Source organism: Cryptomeria japonica, chromosome 11, assembly GCF_030272615.1.
Source record: "Cryptomeria japonica chromosome 11, Sugi_1.0, whole genome shotgun sequence".
Lineage (NCBI taxonomy): Eukaryota > Viridiplantae > Streptophyta > Pinopsida > Cupressales > Cupressaceae > Cryptomeria > Cryptomeria japonica.
This window is the reverse complement of record NC_081415.1, coordinates 154,793,612-154,812,424: the sequence shown is the minus strand read 5'-3', so window position 1 is coordinate 154,812,424 and position 18,813 is coordinate 154,793,612. Positions and strand designations below refer to the sequence as shown.

The window sequence follows — 18,813 nt, the reverse complement described above, 5'->3', positions numbered from 1 at the left end:
TACCTTAAAAATCTTAAAAAAAGCAAGCCTTCCATCCACCCATTTGTCACAAACCGTCCTTCCTTTTTTACCTTAAAAAGCTTACACCCAACTAACCCTACATTGCACCATTTAAAAGAAGACACGTGGAATTAATAACTAGTAGTCCACTATAGAGAATATCCAAAAATTTACTGGCAATAAATTTCCCCACTTATCAAACTTACCATAACGAGCAAAATTTAATCAAGACCTATTTCAATTTTTCACAACTTTATCTTCTCAGCTTTCCCCTCAGTTTATTCAGTTTTATTATAATTAATTTTTATTTTTAAAAAAATCCCTTGTTCCAATTTCATTTCCCCTATTTTGCTTCTCGCCGTTCTTTTTTTGTTGTTTTGGTTTTATATTATTTTTCCTCTATGTCGAGGAGGGTTCTTCTTTTGCCTTCTGATAATTATTTTCTTTTTCATCTGCAACCAACGGCGCCAGGGTTTGCTTGATCAACGTCACGGGTTCGAATTCTCGGAGCTTTTCAATCGTCATATGCTCACCTCCCTCACTTTCACGAGCTCACCGTGAATACTATGTGGACAGAAATTTAGGCTTAAGAGAATAGAAGATAGAAAGGTCTACTAGGGTTCGAACACTAGACCTCAGCTGCGGACAGCGGTTTAATGAGCTAATCTGGGATTGTTCTACGTTTGGATCAGTAGATCGTGAAAATAGAGTGTGAATACCGGTTGTTGCGAGGTTTTTAACCACGGATTTCTGTGGTGTACCCGTTGCTGGGCTTCGCAAAGATGTTTTGGCGCATGGCTGGACTCTCCACCACATCTCCGGTACATAGGCCGCTCTGGTCCATGTCTTTTCTTTTCTATTTGTTTTTGTTCGATCGCGAATGAGTGTGTTCTTTATGGAAATCTAGCTAATGCGTGTTTTGCGGAAAACGAGGCATTTCATCTTTTGTGCGGAAATTGAGAAACTGGTGTCGTGGATTTAATTCTGTGGACTTAAATTTAGCTGTAGATATTTTTCTTGCATGTTAATGATGGTTTAGAGCTCAATAAATGATGGCAGTGGCGTACTACAGTCATTAGCTGTTTTCTTCGTGGTTATATTTTAATTTTAATTTTTTGCTTCTTTCTGTTCGATAATGGATGTGTATTTCGTGTGGAATTTGAGGAATTCATACTTTATGCTAAAACTGCGACTCCTAGGTTGCTGTTCAAAATGTCGTAGAGTAAAATTTAGTTGAAGAAAAATATTTACACCGTTGAAAGCTTTTTATGCTCAATAAATGACTGCAGTGGCGCTAGAGAGTCAGTAGCTGTTCTGGTCATGTCATTCCCTTAGTTTTTTTTTGATTGGTTGTTGATGTGTATTTGTTGAGAAACCTGAGGAAATGCAATTTTCTATTGAAAATGAGAGATGAATAGCTGTGGAGTGGAAAGCAGTGAGGCTAAATTTAGTTGTAGAAATAATTTTCATCATTAGCTGCAATTTAGGGATCGATACATGACAGAAGCTGCTGTTGTCTTCCTTTATCTACTTGCTCTGATTTTAAGTTTTGTGGATTGATGTACTTGGAAATGCGAAATGGAGCTTAAACGTTCTTAGAGAAGCAATTTTATGTCTAATATGTAAGAGAAGTTGTACGCCACAGAATAATTTGTATTACGTGTATCAAGAAGTTTGAATGTTGTAGAGTTAAAATATAGCTGCAGGAAAGAAATCACACCATTAGAACCATTCTAGGGCTCAACTCATGAGATGACTCTCGCAGACAACTGTTTGTGGCTGTGCACCCTGACATTGATCTCATCTGCTTGTCCGAATTCTGGATCCTGTTGAGTAATTTTACTCGGAAATATAAAGCAGGGTTTAAAACAAACTTGCCAAAACAATTTTTAGTGTTATAAGCTATTTAGAGTTGAGTGCATTAGGGGGAATCATATGTGACAGGAAAAAGGGCATGCATATTACTGCTGCATCTGCAAAGTATAAAACCTTGTTTACACTTAGAATTGTTATTTACATTTTCTTCAAGTTTTTTAAAGCTCAAGAACATTTCAAAGTCACTGACAATAGTGGACAGCTGTATATTCTAACTGTCTTTTAGGTTGTTCTAATTTTGAATCCGTTTTATTTTGAAAAAGAAAGATGGGCTTAATTATCATTATTCTTTATGTGCAGTAATCTTGGTGTCCTATTTTGTCTTTCTGTTAGAATTAGTTAGGCCTTACTATATGATTGGAGTTGTATGCAAAATGAATTGTTATGTCTTCTCACTTTAGTGTTGCTTGCTTGCTTCAAGTTAAATACCTCAAGGTGATTTTAACTGGAAACTCAAAGCGGCAATGGAAATTAATTATTATTGTTGTATGTTATTAGCAAGCAATTTATAAGTTTAGAAGAAATCTAGGCTCCAATACACGTCAACTGCCAATGCGAGGATGAATAGTCATGCTTTCTCACTTCATTGTTGTCTTCTGATTCTGAATTTGAGTTTTGCAGCTTTGATATTGACTTTATGTCCCCAACAAAACTGGACCTTAATTAGAACTGACATTTTCACTGCTAAAAGCAATTAGATGCCTGCACATAACAAAGGCTTTACATCATTATAGCTCTTTCTTCCCATAATCCTATCATTTACTGGCTTTCTAATTTGATTCTTTATTGCTGTACTGTAATTCTACTCAGATATAAAAAAAGGCATGGTTAGGGCTGTAGCATATGCCTAGGAAACCTGCACCTCTTTTAAAACCGTTATTTTGGATAGATAAACGAGGGATTGTGCTAGGGTCATTTGCTTTTAATAACTCTTCCTATGGGAATCAAGCCTGGCCATGTGGTTAGAGTTGCAAACTATATCTCTGCAAAGAGCATACTACTGAGAGACTAGACAGCTAAAGATAGAGAGTGTTCCCATGAGTGTTAAGCCTGGATACATGGCTGTAGCTATTAGATGCAATATAAAACTCCTTGTATGAGCATACTGTTGATAATAAGGATTACAAAATAGAAACAGACTACTAAACAAAACCACACGAGAATAAGAATCCCAAATAGTGAGTGATTATTGTAAGATGGGGACTCAAGGCATGCATTGAATGATAATATTGATTGATTATTGTAAGATGGGGACTCAAGGCATGCATTGATTGATATGCTATTCAATCATAATTCCTCAACTCAAGCCTGTGTTGAACCACCTTTTTGAACAATATTAATCCTTGCCGTTCACTCTCTCCATCTCTTCTTGAATTAACCCATGTCTACTGCCAATGAACTACTATAAGTTGACTCCATGCCATTTGCCATCACTTGCTAAGGTCTCTCCCTGAGACTGCCCTCGACTGCCACTTCCAACTACCAACTTTGAAAACTGGCACCCCCATTTGGATCTCAAGGAGTTTCTTCTCTTTTGGGGTCACCAGCATCTCCTCCCTCGCCTGGTTCTACCTAAGCATATGATCTCAAATGTGGAGAATATGCTGCACTCTCTAGGTAAAGTCCTTATAAAGCTTCAACTGCCTTAGATATGATAAAGAGCTTGATGGGCCCTTGAAGTGATTTTGGAATATCTGTTTGAGTTTCTTGCATGGGGTAGGGTCAGCTGTGTCTACATTGGGGTTCTGGAAAGTAGGGCACTATTAGGATGCTGCAGTTGTTTGAAACTTGGGTGTGGGACACTGCTGACCCAGAGATAATCACCACTTTTATCTACCTTGGTTTTATCAAATTGTTTGGAAGCCATGTAGTGGCTCCTTAGGGTTTCAAATTGCCTTTCAAGATTTTTAAGCAAGCTGCGAGAACCCTAAGGTTCAAATCATCTAACTCAGTAATGGCAACCACTGCCAAATCTTCCCCTGCCAATGCCAATTTGATAATTTAGCCAAGGACATTATTAATTTGATAATTTAGCCAAGGACATTATTAATTTGATAATTATTCGACTGTTGCATACACATGATGAACTTGGACCCTTTTTTAGATTTATTAAAACCTAAGCAATGAGGATTCTATAGAGTCACTCACCCAGAAAATAAGAACTGTTTTAGAACTGTTTTTTAAATTGTTGTCGATATAATTCCTGGGGGTTCTATAGGCCCCCCTGCCCAAGATGCATTAAAATAGAAGACATACATTCTGAACAGCTAATTGGGAAAATGCCCATGCTGGGCTATCTAAAAACTAAGAATTCTAAAACAGAGCCAAAAATCCAACAGAGAAGATACCCAGCTGCCAGCATTACCATCCATTTGTGTGACCCCTTAATCACCAACACCTAAACTGGCATCACTTCCACCACCTGAAGCCGAACTGGCAACCATTCTGCTACTACCACCTGAATCACCACCAGCACTGATCACTGCTGATTTAGCATTAACTATAGCGCCATCCGCACAATTCGTCGAATCTAAAACTGAACAATGGGAATGACTTCTTTCCTCTGCTGGGCCCAAATCAGATGAAGCCCGTCTAGGGAAGACAGGGGAAAGGAACTGTTAACCTCTAGCACTCCCTATTATGAGTCATCAACAGATGCTTTTCCACCTTTTGCAGTTATAGACAGAAAGCCTATAGCTCCTAAAATTTCTGTTGAACCGACAAAAAATAGAGTTGCTTTTGGAATTCACACTTGTGTCTCCACCCAAGACCAGCAGAAGTTTATGCAGTACAGAAACTTCCAGGTTCTCCATATCTTACTACCACTTGTGCACCTTGCTTGACAGAATTGTCAGTTTCTCTTTCCCCCAAAAATCCTCCCAGAATTGATTCTCATGACTAAAGCAACCGACTGTTTACCACACTTTCTGGTCCAAGAATGCATTTAACAAAATTCAGGAAAATATCAATAGTGCAGTGAAACATTTTGTACATCTGGTGATCATACACCTTTCCTCAATGGTAGGGATTGTGACACCTACCTATGACAGGCTTCTTTGCAATAGCAGACAGCACAAAAGAAGCAACCACCACATGACCTCAGGAGAGGCCAACAAATGCCAACGAAAGCCACCCACGAATCAAGAATCATGATAATGGCACCAAACACTAGCTGAAATGTATAGCTAAAAGATAAAGACCACACAAGCAGAAGGAAAATACGTCTGGTAAGGGATTCAAGAGAACTGATGGAATTAGCAAACAAACCATATCATCATCACCTCGCACAGAGATTTATTATAAGGTGCCAATTCCAAGTGCAACATTAAAAACCATATTGTGGTTGCTAGCAGCCAAAGAAGGCCTTGTTCTGGTCAATACCCTGATTCACCAAAATATTTTCTTCACTATACAGAGACAGTGAAGAAGGCTTATGTCAGAAAAATTGGAACATAAAAGATTTAGCTCCATCCAGCATACTGCAGAGCTGCCAAATTGGAAAATAGCCTTTTGAAAGCCTTTTAATAGTCACCAAAGAGTGACTACCTTTGTGCAAGAGCTTTTTGACAGTTCAAAGATGAAGCCAATGAAAAGCCTGTGAATAACTGTCTCCAACTCATCCTCATCATTCATTGTAACCCTGAGGTACAAGACCCTTTTTTAAAATGACCCAAAGAGGGATGAATCACCACTCATTCCAGCATCAGCCTCACCCAGATTACCATGTGCTGCCCGATCAATATTTAACTGCAGGAATCCTTCTGGAGAAGAAACTTTTTACCTGCTCCTGGTCTACCATAAATCCGATACCTCATAAATGGTGTCCTATTTTAGAACTGTTATTTACATTGCTAAAAGCAATTTAGGCATAGCTGTTAACTTATTAATGTTTTATACACAATAAATATGGATGTCTTTCACAGTTCTTATCTGTTCTGTTAGAAGCAATCTATGCCCCATTGCATGCTGGTCATCACACTTTACAATGTAGACATGTCTTATCACTGGCTCATTGTCTGTGTTCTCTAATTTTGAATTTCATGGGGTAATTATGATGTGATTTGCATATAATTGTTGCATATGCTTACCAAATCTTGAGCTCTGTAGAACTGTTATCTACACTTTTTAGAAGCAACTTATTCCCTGAAAACATGTGTGCAACAGCTGTGCTTTCTCAATCTCATGTCATGTGCTTGCCACTGTCTTGATTCCTGTTGAGTGCTTGTATACAGATATAGAAGATAGGTGTAAATTTCACAGATGTGTATATGCATTAAGCTTGACCTTTATTAGAATTATTATTCTTATCTGGCAGGTCAGAGAATGTGGTTACATGTCAGCTGATAATTAAGTCTTGGTTACTTTTTAAGGTCATGGCAATGGTGTATGCTTTTCTGTAGTTAGCTGGCCAGAATTTTAGTTTTGAGCATTTAATATTTGTTTATCTGGAAAATTCATGGAAGTATGTTTAAACTAGCCTTCATATTGTTTCTGCTTTGCCTATTGCCTTCCACCATGGTTTTCAGGTAGCCATTCAGTTTTTTTCAAGTTTGTAGCCTCCTGTTTACATGTTAATGATACCTTCAAAAGATATTCTAGAGGAGTTTCTCATGTTGTCTTTTTAAATTTCAACCCAAGCGGTAACAATGGTCTATGCTGTTTCATGTCTAGTTGTTTTGGAATTTAGTGCTTTGATGCAGTTCTTTATATTTTTTCCACTTTGACAATTGGCTTCTATAATAATTCTCAAGTAAATGTGTCATGGTGATCAAAACAGCGTTACCCCTCTCCCTAAATAATTGTTGGCTATTGTATGTTTTAAGTAAGAATGTCAAATGTTGCTCCATTACATAGATTTCACATTGAATAATTTAAGTTCATTTTCTTACAACTTTATTGCAGTACGATAGTACCCAAGGGTCCAGCTTATTGATCTGGAGGGAATTGCATTGGTCATCACCAATCCATGTGATTCCTTTCAGTATTGGTGATTTTATTTCAAATGGAGAATACAGATTTTTACCAATAGAATGTTGTTCAAATATTAGAAATTCTGACAATATATTGAATTTTGTTTTGTCATGAAGTATTAGTCATGCCATTGAAATGCAAACTATGCACTTGGTGGTTAATAGTCAAATTTTTTACTTAACATATTTCTGCACACAGCATTACTTAGCGCTGGGAAAGTGGGCCTCGGCCATGCAATTTTGTATTGCATAAATTAATTGTTTTAAATTCCTAAAAAGCTAAGTTACCGGTACTTCACATTTTTCCCCCAAATCCGGATACGATACGTATCGGATTCGGATTCGACCTGGAATCCTTGTGGATTCGGATTGGGTACTGATTTTTTCCACCTGAAACGTATCCGTTTTTTGAGTCACGAATCCCGACGTATCCGGTGTAGATGTGGCGATTCCAAAGGGTTTTTTTGACGAATCCGCATCATGCACAAATTTAGAGGGTTTTTTTCACGGGTGGAATCGCGTCGTTTAACGTTTTAAACTCTAAAGCAAAGCCAAAAGTTAAAAATGCAGAACCATTCCTTCCACGCCACACACAGTGAAAACTAAGAAGGAAAACCGAAAAACGGAAACCATTCTTTCTGCTGCAACGACATAGAGGTGAGAGGGGTGACGGGAGGCACGAAGGCACAGAGGAGGCGAGACGGGAGGCGCGAAGGCACAGAGGAGGCGAGACGGGAGGTGCACAATGAATTCAATATCTATCATAAGTTCATAACATTCAAATTTTGACAAATGGATATTTCATATTAGATTAGACTTACAGTAAATTTGTAATTTTGTTATAGTTATGAATCATATATGATAGTTCCAAGTTTTGTTTAGCATATGGATGATATGTGGGATTCTAAATTTAATTTTTGTTTCTACTTATTACACTGTATATATGTATATATTTATGATTTTTTACATTTTTTTGTACGGACGTACCCAAACGTACCCAGCCCCCCCCCAAATTTGCCGTACCAGCATACCGTACACACGTACCCGTACCCGTGTCCGTACCCATACTTGTAACTTAGCTAAAAAGTAACGTTGCATAGATCTTTTACCAAAGGCCTTGTAAACAGCTCAAGATACGTATATAACTCAAGAAAGTTTTCCTTTTTGATCTTTATTTTAGGTCTGTTGGAAATATTATTTTGCACGTTTTAGTCAAGATGCTCTTTCTTTCAAAAACTCTTTTACACTTTGAGTTGCTTTCTACTTTTTAAGAGGATATAATTTTTAATCCTCACTGATTGCTAGAGGGGATTCGATTTCAGTGGTTTTGGTCTAGTGTTTTTTCTAGAAATCAAATTAATTCCTTAGTTGAAATAAGGGCAACTTTGTTTATATAATAAAATATGTTTTCCTTTTTGTTGTTTGATTAACATGTCAGTTACAGGACTATGATTTTTATTCCATGTTAGTGTGGGATTAACTCCATTGTGTAGTATGTATGTATAAATTCCGAATTCTCATGTATTTGATATCTTATTCTTCATGTGTGTGTATGAGTGTAGCCTGAGGTTCTGGCAAAGTAATTTTAAAACCTAAACACGATGATTGTAAAAGTATAAATTATGTACAGTTTTTTTTGATAATTCACAGCCGAAGCAGTAATTTAGCTTTTCCCTGGAGCTAACAACCAGTCGAGTAGATTTGAACCCAAGACCTCCCATGTAGGAGGCTCACAGCTAACCGCTGCGTTGTGGGGTCATCCCCTTTAAATTATTTACTGTTAGATTTTAACAATGCATTCATATAATAGCTGTAGTGTAACTATATTACTCTGTAATCTCTTTTCAGTTGCAGAAACTGCTATTAAGCAATTTGCAATACACATCAGTTTACATTCAATATGCTGATACTTGTGCTATTCTTGTTTAAGTATATTTTGTGTGTGTATCATGCCCCTACCGAATTGCAACCAATCGCAGCTTACATAGCTGCCCATTTCCAGTGACAAGGCTACTAGAAAGTGGTGCCAAAGATAATGCTAATAAGGTGGCAATTGTTTTCGTACTAGCAATATAGAGTAAAGAAGAATTAAATTAAAATTAAATGTCGTCAAACGGCAGCGGTTGAATAAGAAAGGTTGTGACTCCCTCAATAATAAGATATAAAGGGAGATCGATAAATTGGAAGAAAATCTGAAAATATTATGTGACTTGCAAATAAATATTACAGCTTAAGAGGATTCAAACCATCCGAAGAAAAACTAAGAGATTAAGGATGAAAACCCATAACTTGTCTAAATATCAAGCACAAACATTTAAGGAAAAATAGCTGCAAATTGGAAGAAGAAACATAGTAGAAAACCAAGATAAGATTATTTTCAAAATTATGTCAAAGTGAAAATCTAAATATTATTATAAAATTTGTGATTTTGATTTAAGTTTTATTTATAAATGTAAATGCAATCGTCGTTTTAGAATTAGAAATATTGTTTTAAGGCAAAACTAAGAAATGTTCTAGAAAGGGATATATTACAAATGGTTTTAGAGCAGCTATCCTGCCAACCTGTGGGGTATAGCTAAAGTGATGGATGAATTCTATTCAAAGAGATTTGAAGGTGAATGAAAGAAAGAGGACATGGATCCTGTTCAATAATTGTTGTACAAACTTGAGGCCCCTTAAATTATTTTTAAGTACCAAAGGTTGTCAGAAGATTACAAAGCTAGTGTTCCCCTTGATGAGACTTGGAGGCACTTGGGAATCATTATCCCAACAAAGAGGGATCTATATGAATGCACAAGAAAAATGGCCAAGGAAGAGACAAGGAACTTGATCAAAGAGAATTATTAATTACAGCAGAAGAGAAGTTGGAATCAGAATCACAAGAAATCGCTAAAACCAAAGAAGAAGAAGAGCCAATTTTATGTGTCAATGATTGCAAATGATGTCCAAAAAACATCCATTAGATTTTTAGGTAGGGAAGTAATTGATCTATGTAAAAATGATTTGCAAGGTATGTAAACAATTGGACCACATCATGATGATGTGCAAGATATTAGTTATGCTGTTGTGAAGAATGAGTTTTCTAAGATTGACCCCCATGAGTAGGAATTGCAAGTTAATCAAGAAAACTCCATTATGATACATATGGACTATATGGAAGTTGACCAGGGGACATTTGAACACCCATGTTCCAAAATCGATAAGCTTGTTGATGGGTTAGTTTGCAGTCATGAGAATGTTTCTTTTGGTTTACCTCTCGCAGAGACCAACATGGACATTAAGGAACAATGGACACATTCAACATGTTGTCATGCCATAAAAATTTAAGTTAAAATGGATAGTCATCTTGGGGAGCTTGATGCTAATTAAAGTGAAAGATATGACCTGCAGTGAAGGACACCTAGATCCCTTTAGATCCCTTTATTCAAATACAAAATCGGCTTTGTACAAAGGAGTGGGATCTTGCTATTCACAACACTCCCATAATTCATCATGCCAGAAGATGCAACATTTTACTATCATTTTGGATGTCAACAATGACAATCGAGAGTTTGTATTTATTGCCTAGGATCTTTGATAAAAATGAATCGAGAAAATGCAATAAAAGGGCTAAGAAATTAATAGTAAAGATGGTTGAGAATCAGAGAATATGAGATTCTAGTAGGGTGGATTTAGAAGAAAAAATTGCGGAACTACAAATTGAGCTTAATGAAACAAGAGTATTGAGCTAGGGACATGAAGAAATATGCACAAGGCTAAGACAAGAAAAATGAAAATTTGGAAAACATATTGAAAGTGTGTAATGATATAAATTAGGAATTACAAGAGAAAATGATTGAAATTGGTCTTTGGTTTGATGTTTGAAAGGTGGAGCTGGAAGGAAGAATTGTAGGACTGCAAGATGATTTTTTGTTTCTTCACTTTGAGGATGAAAGAAAGCTCGTCTTAAATTACCAACTCTTTTTTGTTGACAGTATTTGGGCGAAGTTGTATGGACACAGATACGGATACAAATATGGATATGGATACAGCTGGATATGACATTCATAAAACACACATATATTTAACCCAATTTTCTGAGTTATTAGAGGAGTTTTTTCATTACTTCAAAAGCAATATAGACACATAATTGCTACAGAAATAGTTATAAGTTGATCTAACAAATTACAATATGCAAAAATAGTATAAGATAGTATTTGGTTCGGTGGGAAATCAAGGTTTTTTGGGTATGTGGGTACAGTATCTGATGTGTATCCGGGCTGTATTGGATATGTATCCGTTTCAGATACGGGGATATGCGTGCCCAAGGAGGGACACAAGAGTTCCGGCTTCTCTGGAAATAAAATACCAGTTCATAAGCCCAAAGAATATTGGACAATAAATTGTCCTCACTCTTTAGATGATGGTATTAACCTGATGATATTAGAGGCCTATATTGGTAGTCTGGTTGAGTAGAGTATTGTAGCAACAATTTCCAAGAACATCATTGTAGTCAAAGTCGGAAATAACCAAGACAATGAGAGAAGCATCACTTGGTGTAAATTTTTCAATTCCTAATTATGCCAAAGCATCACAACAGAAGCCAATTATGTTGCAAGGAAAATCAATGTCAAGGAATTACAAATCTACAAGGTTGATTTGGGATCTTGGTGACTTCAAGAGCATTATAGCTTGGGATTGCTTCAGGACAAGCAATCCTGGGAAGGGTGGTCTGTCATGCCGCTGCCAAGTTGCTACCAATCGCAGCATACATAGCTGCCTGTTTCCAGCAACTAGACTATTAAAAAGTGGTGCTCAAGTTAATGCTAATAAGGTGGTGCTAGGTTTCATGCTAGCAATTTAGAATAAAGAAGAATTGAATTAAAATTATAAGTTAACCAAGGGCAGTGATTGAACAAGAAAGGTTGTGACTCTTTCAAAGGGCAGTAGTTGTATGTGGAAGGTTGTGGCTCCCTCAATATTAAGATATAAGGGTGATCATTTCATTATGGAGAGGACATCAATGAATTGGAAGGAAATATTATGTGAAGTTGCAAATAAATGTCATAGCCAAAGAGGATGCAAACCCTTCAAAGAAAAAATAAGAGATTTAAGGATGAAAACCATTGATTTCTCTTATCAAGTTATTGGACAAAAACCCATAACTTGTCTAGATCAAGGACAGCCATTTAAGGAAAAATCGCTGCAAATCTGAAGAAGAAATATAGCAGAAAATCAAGAATATTATTTTTAGATTTTTGTCATTGAAAGATCTGAATGTTATAATAAAATTAAAGATTTTGATTTAAATTAATTTCTATGAATGAAAATGCAATTATCATTTTAGAATTAGAAATATTGTTTTCAGGCAAAAATAAGAAACATTCTAGAAAGGGACATTACAATGTGGCTAATTTATTTGTTATGATGGCAGTGTAACTTTGCACACAGTGTGATAATGGCAAGATTGTGAACTGTTATCTGGAATTGAACTCCTAAATTTTGTCATATATAATCAGTCTACACAGAGATATGTCCTTGGGTTTTTCCTGGGTGTCCTTGTTCCAATCATGTTTTGGGGAATGGGGCATGCCTCAGAAATGTCCCTGGGACCCTACCTGATCCCCTGTGTGGAGCAGAAACAGTCAGGAGGGAGCAGGACAGCTGGGATGGCCAGGGACGTCCCTCAAGTCCCTTGACTGTCCAAGGGATGGCCAGCCATCCTGCACGGTTTGTAGGTTTTTAAATCACCAAAAAATCTAGAAAATTAACTCAATCTATTTGTTCTGAATCTGTTTTACAATTGCATGAACTAAGCACAGATTGGATTATTGTCCAGTTTGATAGTGTTTTCGTTGTCACATTTTAATGGTGTTGGTACAGATTCTCTGAATTTTTGGTCATCTAATATTCATTAAATGTAATCTATTTCGTGTGTGGCATCCATGGCATCTTTGTATATTACTCAAGCAGATCATAAGGCCTTTGTAGATCCAAGATATACCTCTAAATCATGGCCTGAAATCATATTTTGAAGTAGATATCGTTCTCTGAATCTGCTTACTCCACATCTGTCTAGCCACAAAACTGAAAAGCCCAATTTCTTCTCAGATAGGTTACCAAATTTGAGATACATTTGACATATCTGTGAAGTAAGAAATTGTTCATCTGCATTCCAATGCATTTGTTTCATTATAGATGTACACATGTTCTATTACTACTTACTTAGGAAAGTAAATTACATCAATGTAACAGTAGAATAACGTAGAATAGAGCAGCAATGATCAATCAACTATATATGTAAGTGGCAGATAAATAGCAATAGATTTAGTTTGATCTAGGCTTAATGGTGGCCTAATAGGGAATGGGTTCACCTGCATATAAGGTCACAATTCATTGTTATAATTCATGACAACTACTTTTCTTTATAATAGCATAATTATAATATTTCAATGAACTTTAACAAATGGTGCTTAACTATATGCTAAGTGCAGCCAAGCATTCTTTGAGCTGCATAGGTTACCCCCCCCAAAAAATCAACGTTCTCATTTTGCAGATGCATCCTTTAGGCATTTTGTTTTACTATATACGGAGATACGCAATGAAAACTATGAAATTTTGCTAAATTGTGTGTTGACTTGTGAATTCTCAATTCAACTACAATGTTGTGTAATCTGGTTCTATATGAAGATGATGAATGCTCTATAACATGAATAATTTTAATTTAGTTTATTTTCATTTTTTTCCCTAGTTTTATTATTGCTGCCCACTGCCATCCTCAAAAAATACCACCATCCCGTCATCCTGGAAACATGTTCCTACATTTCCTGCTGGCCCCGTCCTGAAAATGCTGTGGAATATATGCATATGTTTTCATTTATTTATATAGCGACTCAACTAACTATATTGTTAATACTTTTTTTTGATGTTTTCTGTGGGTTCAGTCATTTGTTTTTTTACTATATTTATCGTGTTTCTGTTATATGGCTAGTTTGTAGGAAAACTGTACTTGATGCAATCAATAATTATTTATTTCTTTTGAACTGTGTGCGCTTTGTGCTAATGTTAGTATCATATAATACTACAGGTGGAATCACTCTTGGAGAGAGAGCATTTCACACTTGAGGAGCTGTTTGATGAGGAGGAAATTATTCAAGAATGCAAATCTGTCAACAGTCGTCTTATCAATTTGTAATTTTCTTCAAAGCTTTTTCAACTTGTTAATTTTGTCTACATGATTGACACTCAATGGCTGATTTTTTCTTCAATGGGTTTATAAATTTATTGACTTCTTATTTTTAAAAGTTACATTGCTTATACTGTTAGATATTCTTTTGTGGGCACACTGTTTTTACTTTAATTTTCATGATCATTTGTGCCCTTGATTTGATGTCATTTTTGTGAAATGCTTTTTGTCTTTCATATGTTGTACCCTTGTGACAATTTTCCTCATCTAGGATGGTAATAAATTATTACAAGGCAAGGGGAACCTTTAGCATAGCACCTATAATCATTTGTTAGTGGGGATAGGGGAACAGTGAATGCAATGCGCTGCTTTGTGCTTTTCATACCCTAGCGTGTTTTCCCATTGCCAAATCTAATATATCTTTCCTTACCTAAAACTCAGAAAAGGCTTCACTTGATTAATATAATCTTTCCTTTATAGGGAAAACTTGCTTTGGGAGGCAAAATCAATTGCCATTATATCTCCATTTAGTTGCAGACTGCAATCATCACCCCATTCATTCTATTGCAATTTCACCTCTATAGCATGCAACTCTTTACTCTACTTAGCATGCCCAGGAAGTTATAATATCACCATGCATTCAAGCTGTAATAATATCACAGATCAGTACCTTTCTAATCCACATGAATGGTGAGGAGCGTAGGCAAGATACATTCCTTCTAAAAATGTTTACAAAAGAAGTGATATTGTGCCTATAACAAATGAAAAATTTGGCAGCAAAACTATTAACACTACTTATTGTGGTTAGCTTGAGATGATTTGAAACAACTGGGTCAAATCTCATAAAAATAAAAAAATATAATTGAAAAATATTGTTTTATTGGGGTATAAAAGTTTATTTGTGGTACAACATTAACCTTTTTTTGTATAAAAATTTAGCATGGTATAATAGCGGGTTCAGAAGCATATTTCTAAAATAGTTTGTGGGCAATGTGGCATTACCATGTTATTTGTTTATTTGGTTTTACACATTTGTGCTCCCTGGATCACGATAAGTTATTTGCTCAGATATGCTAGATAGAAACTACATAAGGTGCCATTTGTTTGGGGGGGGGGGGGGGGGAGGTGTTAACCTAAAAAATGGCAATCGAGGGACTGTAACTTGGTGGCATGCGAAGGCAATTAAATGCATCTAGTAGATGGTTTTTGGCCATTCTCTTATACTTTCATTTAACTAACCTCTTGAATATATATTGCAAGTTGTCCATTTTTTCCTTCTCTGTAACATGGTACTGGATTGGTGGAGATAAGAGGCTTAACTGGTTCAAAAACTGGGTAATTAAAGGAAACTAAGAGCAGTAAATGTGTCAGTCGAAGGAATTTTAATGTATGTATGTTTATTACCATGCAGTGAAGTAGTTTTATGGCGTCATATCTCACCTATTGAAATTTAGGAGAAGCATTTTGCGAGAGAAGGGTTCCTTAATATAAAGTAGATAAAGGAAGGTCTGCTGCAAAGGGTAATATAGTGTTATGAATCTTAAGTTATGTGTAAACATTAAGAAAGTGTGTGATTGTTTGGTTAGTATGCAGGAATCCCAAGGATCACTAAAAGATTGCTTTTACACAAAAATTGTCTCAGAGAAGGATGGTTGAAGAGGGGATTGCTGTAGAGCACATTGACCACATTAAGATATTGATAGAGAAAATGGTAGCAGTTAGGCCAACCATCAATTACAGGATTTCGGCAATGAAAGATTTTAATTTATCTGAAAGGTTGATTGTAATAAAGGGGGTATAATCAGGGTTTATATAGTGGGAGGTAACAATCTCTTTGTTGTGTAAAAGACAATAATACATGCATTTAACCATAAGAAACATCCATTGACAATTGTACTTTCATCAGTTGTTTAAACAAAAAAGCCTTAAAATTCTGGAAAGATACGTGTTTCTATTGTGGGAAGAAGGGATACGATGCATTTATTATGCGAAAAGGGCTCTAGGCTTCTAAATTGTAATAATGAATTTGATGATCTGGTGACTTAAGTTAAGTATATGACTGTTGAACGTGACATACTTTCTGCAGAAACCGATAATGGCTGGAAGGATATCAGAAAGCATATGCAAGTTAACTTTCTTTAATAAGTTTTTTGGTATGCTGTCATATGCAAGTTTGAGGTGTAACAGAAATTGAAGTGGCACCCAATTAATAATCTATTATGTGAAGAAATGACTTGACTAGGCTATAAATATTTTTATTGAGTGAATAAAGAGAGAATGACCTTGTCTTTTCAGAAAGGGCTGCAATGTCAGTCCCAGTGCAATGTAAGAAATGGTGATGGAGTAGGCTTCTTGAAATTATGGGTCATCACATATAGGTATCTTTTCACCAGTAGAAGCTATTGTTTAGGCATTCTCATCTTCTCTTCCCATCACTACTGCCACTTAATATCCATTGTCATCCTCTTGGATATTTGCTTCCATCAAACACATTTTGTGCACCTGGTGTTACTGTGTGCAATCTATATCCATTTTATTCTCTCCCATTCATTTGGTTGTCTTCTTCTCCATATCTTATAGTGTGAGCCATCAACTTCATTGTCCTCCTCCTTTAACAGCTTTGTTGTATGTAGGATTGGAGCCCTTAACCTACTATGCACTAAAGGTGCCCAATCAATTTATTTACTCCGATTTGGGAAAAGCTAATATAAATGATTTGTCTTTTGAACTTTTTTTTAGAAGTACTAATATTATTATATTTCAAATGATTGCAAATAATGATGAGTAGAAATTTAAAGCACAAATTAAAAATATAATCAAAGATTTAAAAGTGGTAAATAACAAAAGAACATAGAATGTTGTCTAACATAGACAGAAGTTTGAAAAAATGATGTACCATTCATAAATATTGTCGAACAATATCAATATTTGGTAAGGCAGTTTGTCATAGTTGCAGATTAAACTATTCTCTTATTCTGGGAAATGTCAAAATTTATCATACAGTGTAGGGCTACATCTTTAATAATCCACAGCTGTAATTCCTGTAGGAGGCAGCATTGGTCTTATAGTGCATCTTTACAAATTTCAAATCTGAAGTGAGAAAAATTTAGAATTGCACATTTCATTCTGCTGCAGTTATTACTCATCAATTCAGAAAAGAATATATAATGAAGCATTTTATTTTAAGTAGTTGAGTTATTGAAACATTTGGCTAATCACAATCTTATGATGAAACACAGCTAGTATTGCATCCGTTCAGAATGCTCAGTAGAAAAGGAAGGTATAGGGAAAGTTATCAGCAAAGTGCTAGTAAGCAATCGGGATGTTGTGAGCACCATGATGTAGTCAATCAGTAAGGCTAGGATTTTAATTTGATGCCAGGGGTTTACAATATTTGTCATTTTGTTGTGCTAATAATGTGTTCAATGTTAGCAGGTTGGCCTAGTTGGTACACTAGATTTTTGAGAAATAACTAAGAATTCACATGAAAACTGTTTAAAACTTTCTGGAATGATCATTTATGTAGTCTCCGTACAGGATATTCAAAGTACACTCTTGAACTTTCACAGATTTTCTGCACTCTAAATCTGGCCTGGGAAGCCAAATTATATGTTAGTAAAAATAGTTTTTTAAAAATCCACTCAACTAGCTAAATATTTGATTTTGTAATGAATTATGTTCTCTTTAAGGAATTCCAAATTCTGGGTTCTGAGTTTATAAGGGCCGAGTACAGATTGTACATTAACGTTTTATGTTGTGAAATGCAACCTAACATGCTCTTAGTAAAAAATGCAGTATAGGGCTGTTGTGCTATTTGTCTTTAGAGTTTGAGATGAACATAGGGTCACATATTCTAGTGATGGAGCCCAAGGTTTCCTCTCAAGGAGCATATTATGTTGTTTTACTTTTTTAAGTACGCTTTTTGGAATATAGTTTGTTTGCCAGTAGTTTTATATCAATTATGCAAACAAACAATCATGTCATGCTATTTATGTCATGTGCTAGGATGTTTAGTTACATTTAAGGAAGCTCACAAATTTATTGAAGCAACTTGAATACATGGTGAGTGATGTAAACATGATAAATCCAATCCATGATTGAGAATGATTCTGTGAAGTTGTAGTCATGGTTGACAGTTGTGTTGTAGTTATAAGTGTTAAAAAGGAAAAGGTATGCAAGAAGTATTGTGGCATTGGTTCTATCTCTCAATTCTTATATACAATAATGTTGTGGAGTTCTTGTCATGAAATTTAATCAGATCATTTTACAATTTCATGTTCAATAGTAGTGCCTTTTAAAGAGCAATCTTTAGTTTACAGAGCTTTTGTTTATTCTGATGTTTTTTCTTTATAAATTAGTCTTGATAATGAGTTTTTTCAATTTCTAGATAATATTTATGGCATCATCTCACTTGTGACATTTCTGCAGTCTTCGAGGCAGAACGCAGGTGCAACAGATGCTGCGCTATGTTGTAGAAGAGCCACCAGAAGAAGCAGATAGTAGACGAACATTCAAGTAAGCAGTTTATCATGTATTGTTTTGTATTTTTCTCTTGACATGAAGTAAACTGAGTGCCTTTTGTTTGGTTGACAGAAGATATATTAATTTTAATTTATATTAGCTCTATTTAAGTAAGTTTATTGTTGTTCATTTGCAGGTTTCCATTTATTGCTTGTGAAATATTTAGTTGTGAAATTGATGTTATACTGAAGACACTTGCAGAGGACGAGGAGGTTGGTTTCTCTTTGTGTTTGTGGATACATGTTTTTAAGATCTCATTGCTACACAATATAAGAAAGATGG

The 18,813-nt window shown here is 35.6% G+C and overlaps 1 protein-coding gene across 1 annotated transcript in view; it reads left to right on the top strand.

Moving 5' to 3' along the window:
• The first annotated feature begins 271 nt into the window (after positions 1-271).
• LOC131066098 (uncharacterized) overlaps positions 272-18,813 on the top strand; it is a 35,801-nt gene continuing 17,259 nt past the window's right edge. The window contains exons 1-4 of the mRNA XM_058000810.2: positions 272-821; positions 13,912-14,015; positions 18,439-18,525; positions 18,668-18,743. Coding sequence (XP_057856793.2) covers positions 783-821; positions 13,912-14,015; positions 18,439-18,525; positions 18,668-18,743 — 306 coding nt within the window. The 5' untranslated portion in view covers positions 272-782. The remainder of the gene's footprint in view (positions 822-13,911; positions 14,016-18,438; positions 18,526-18,667; positions 18,744-18,813) is intronic.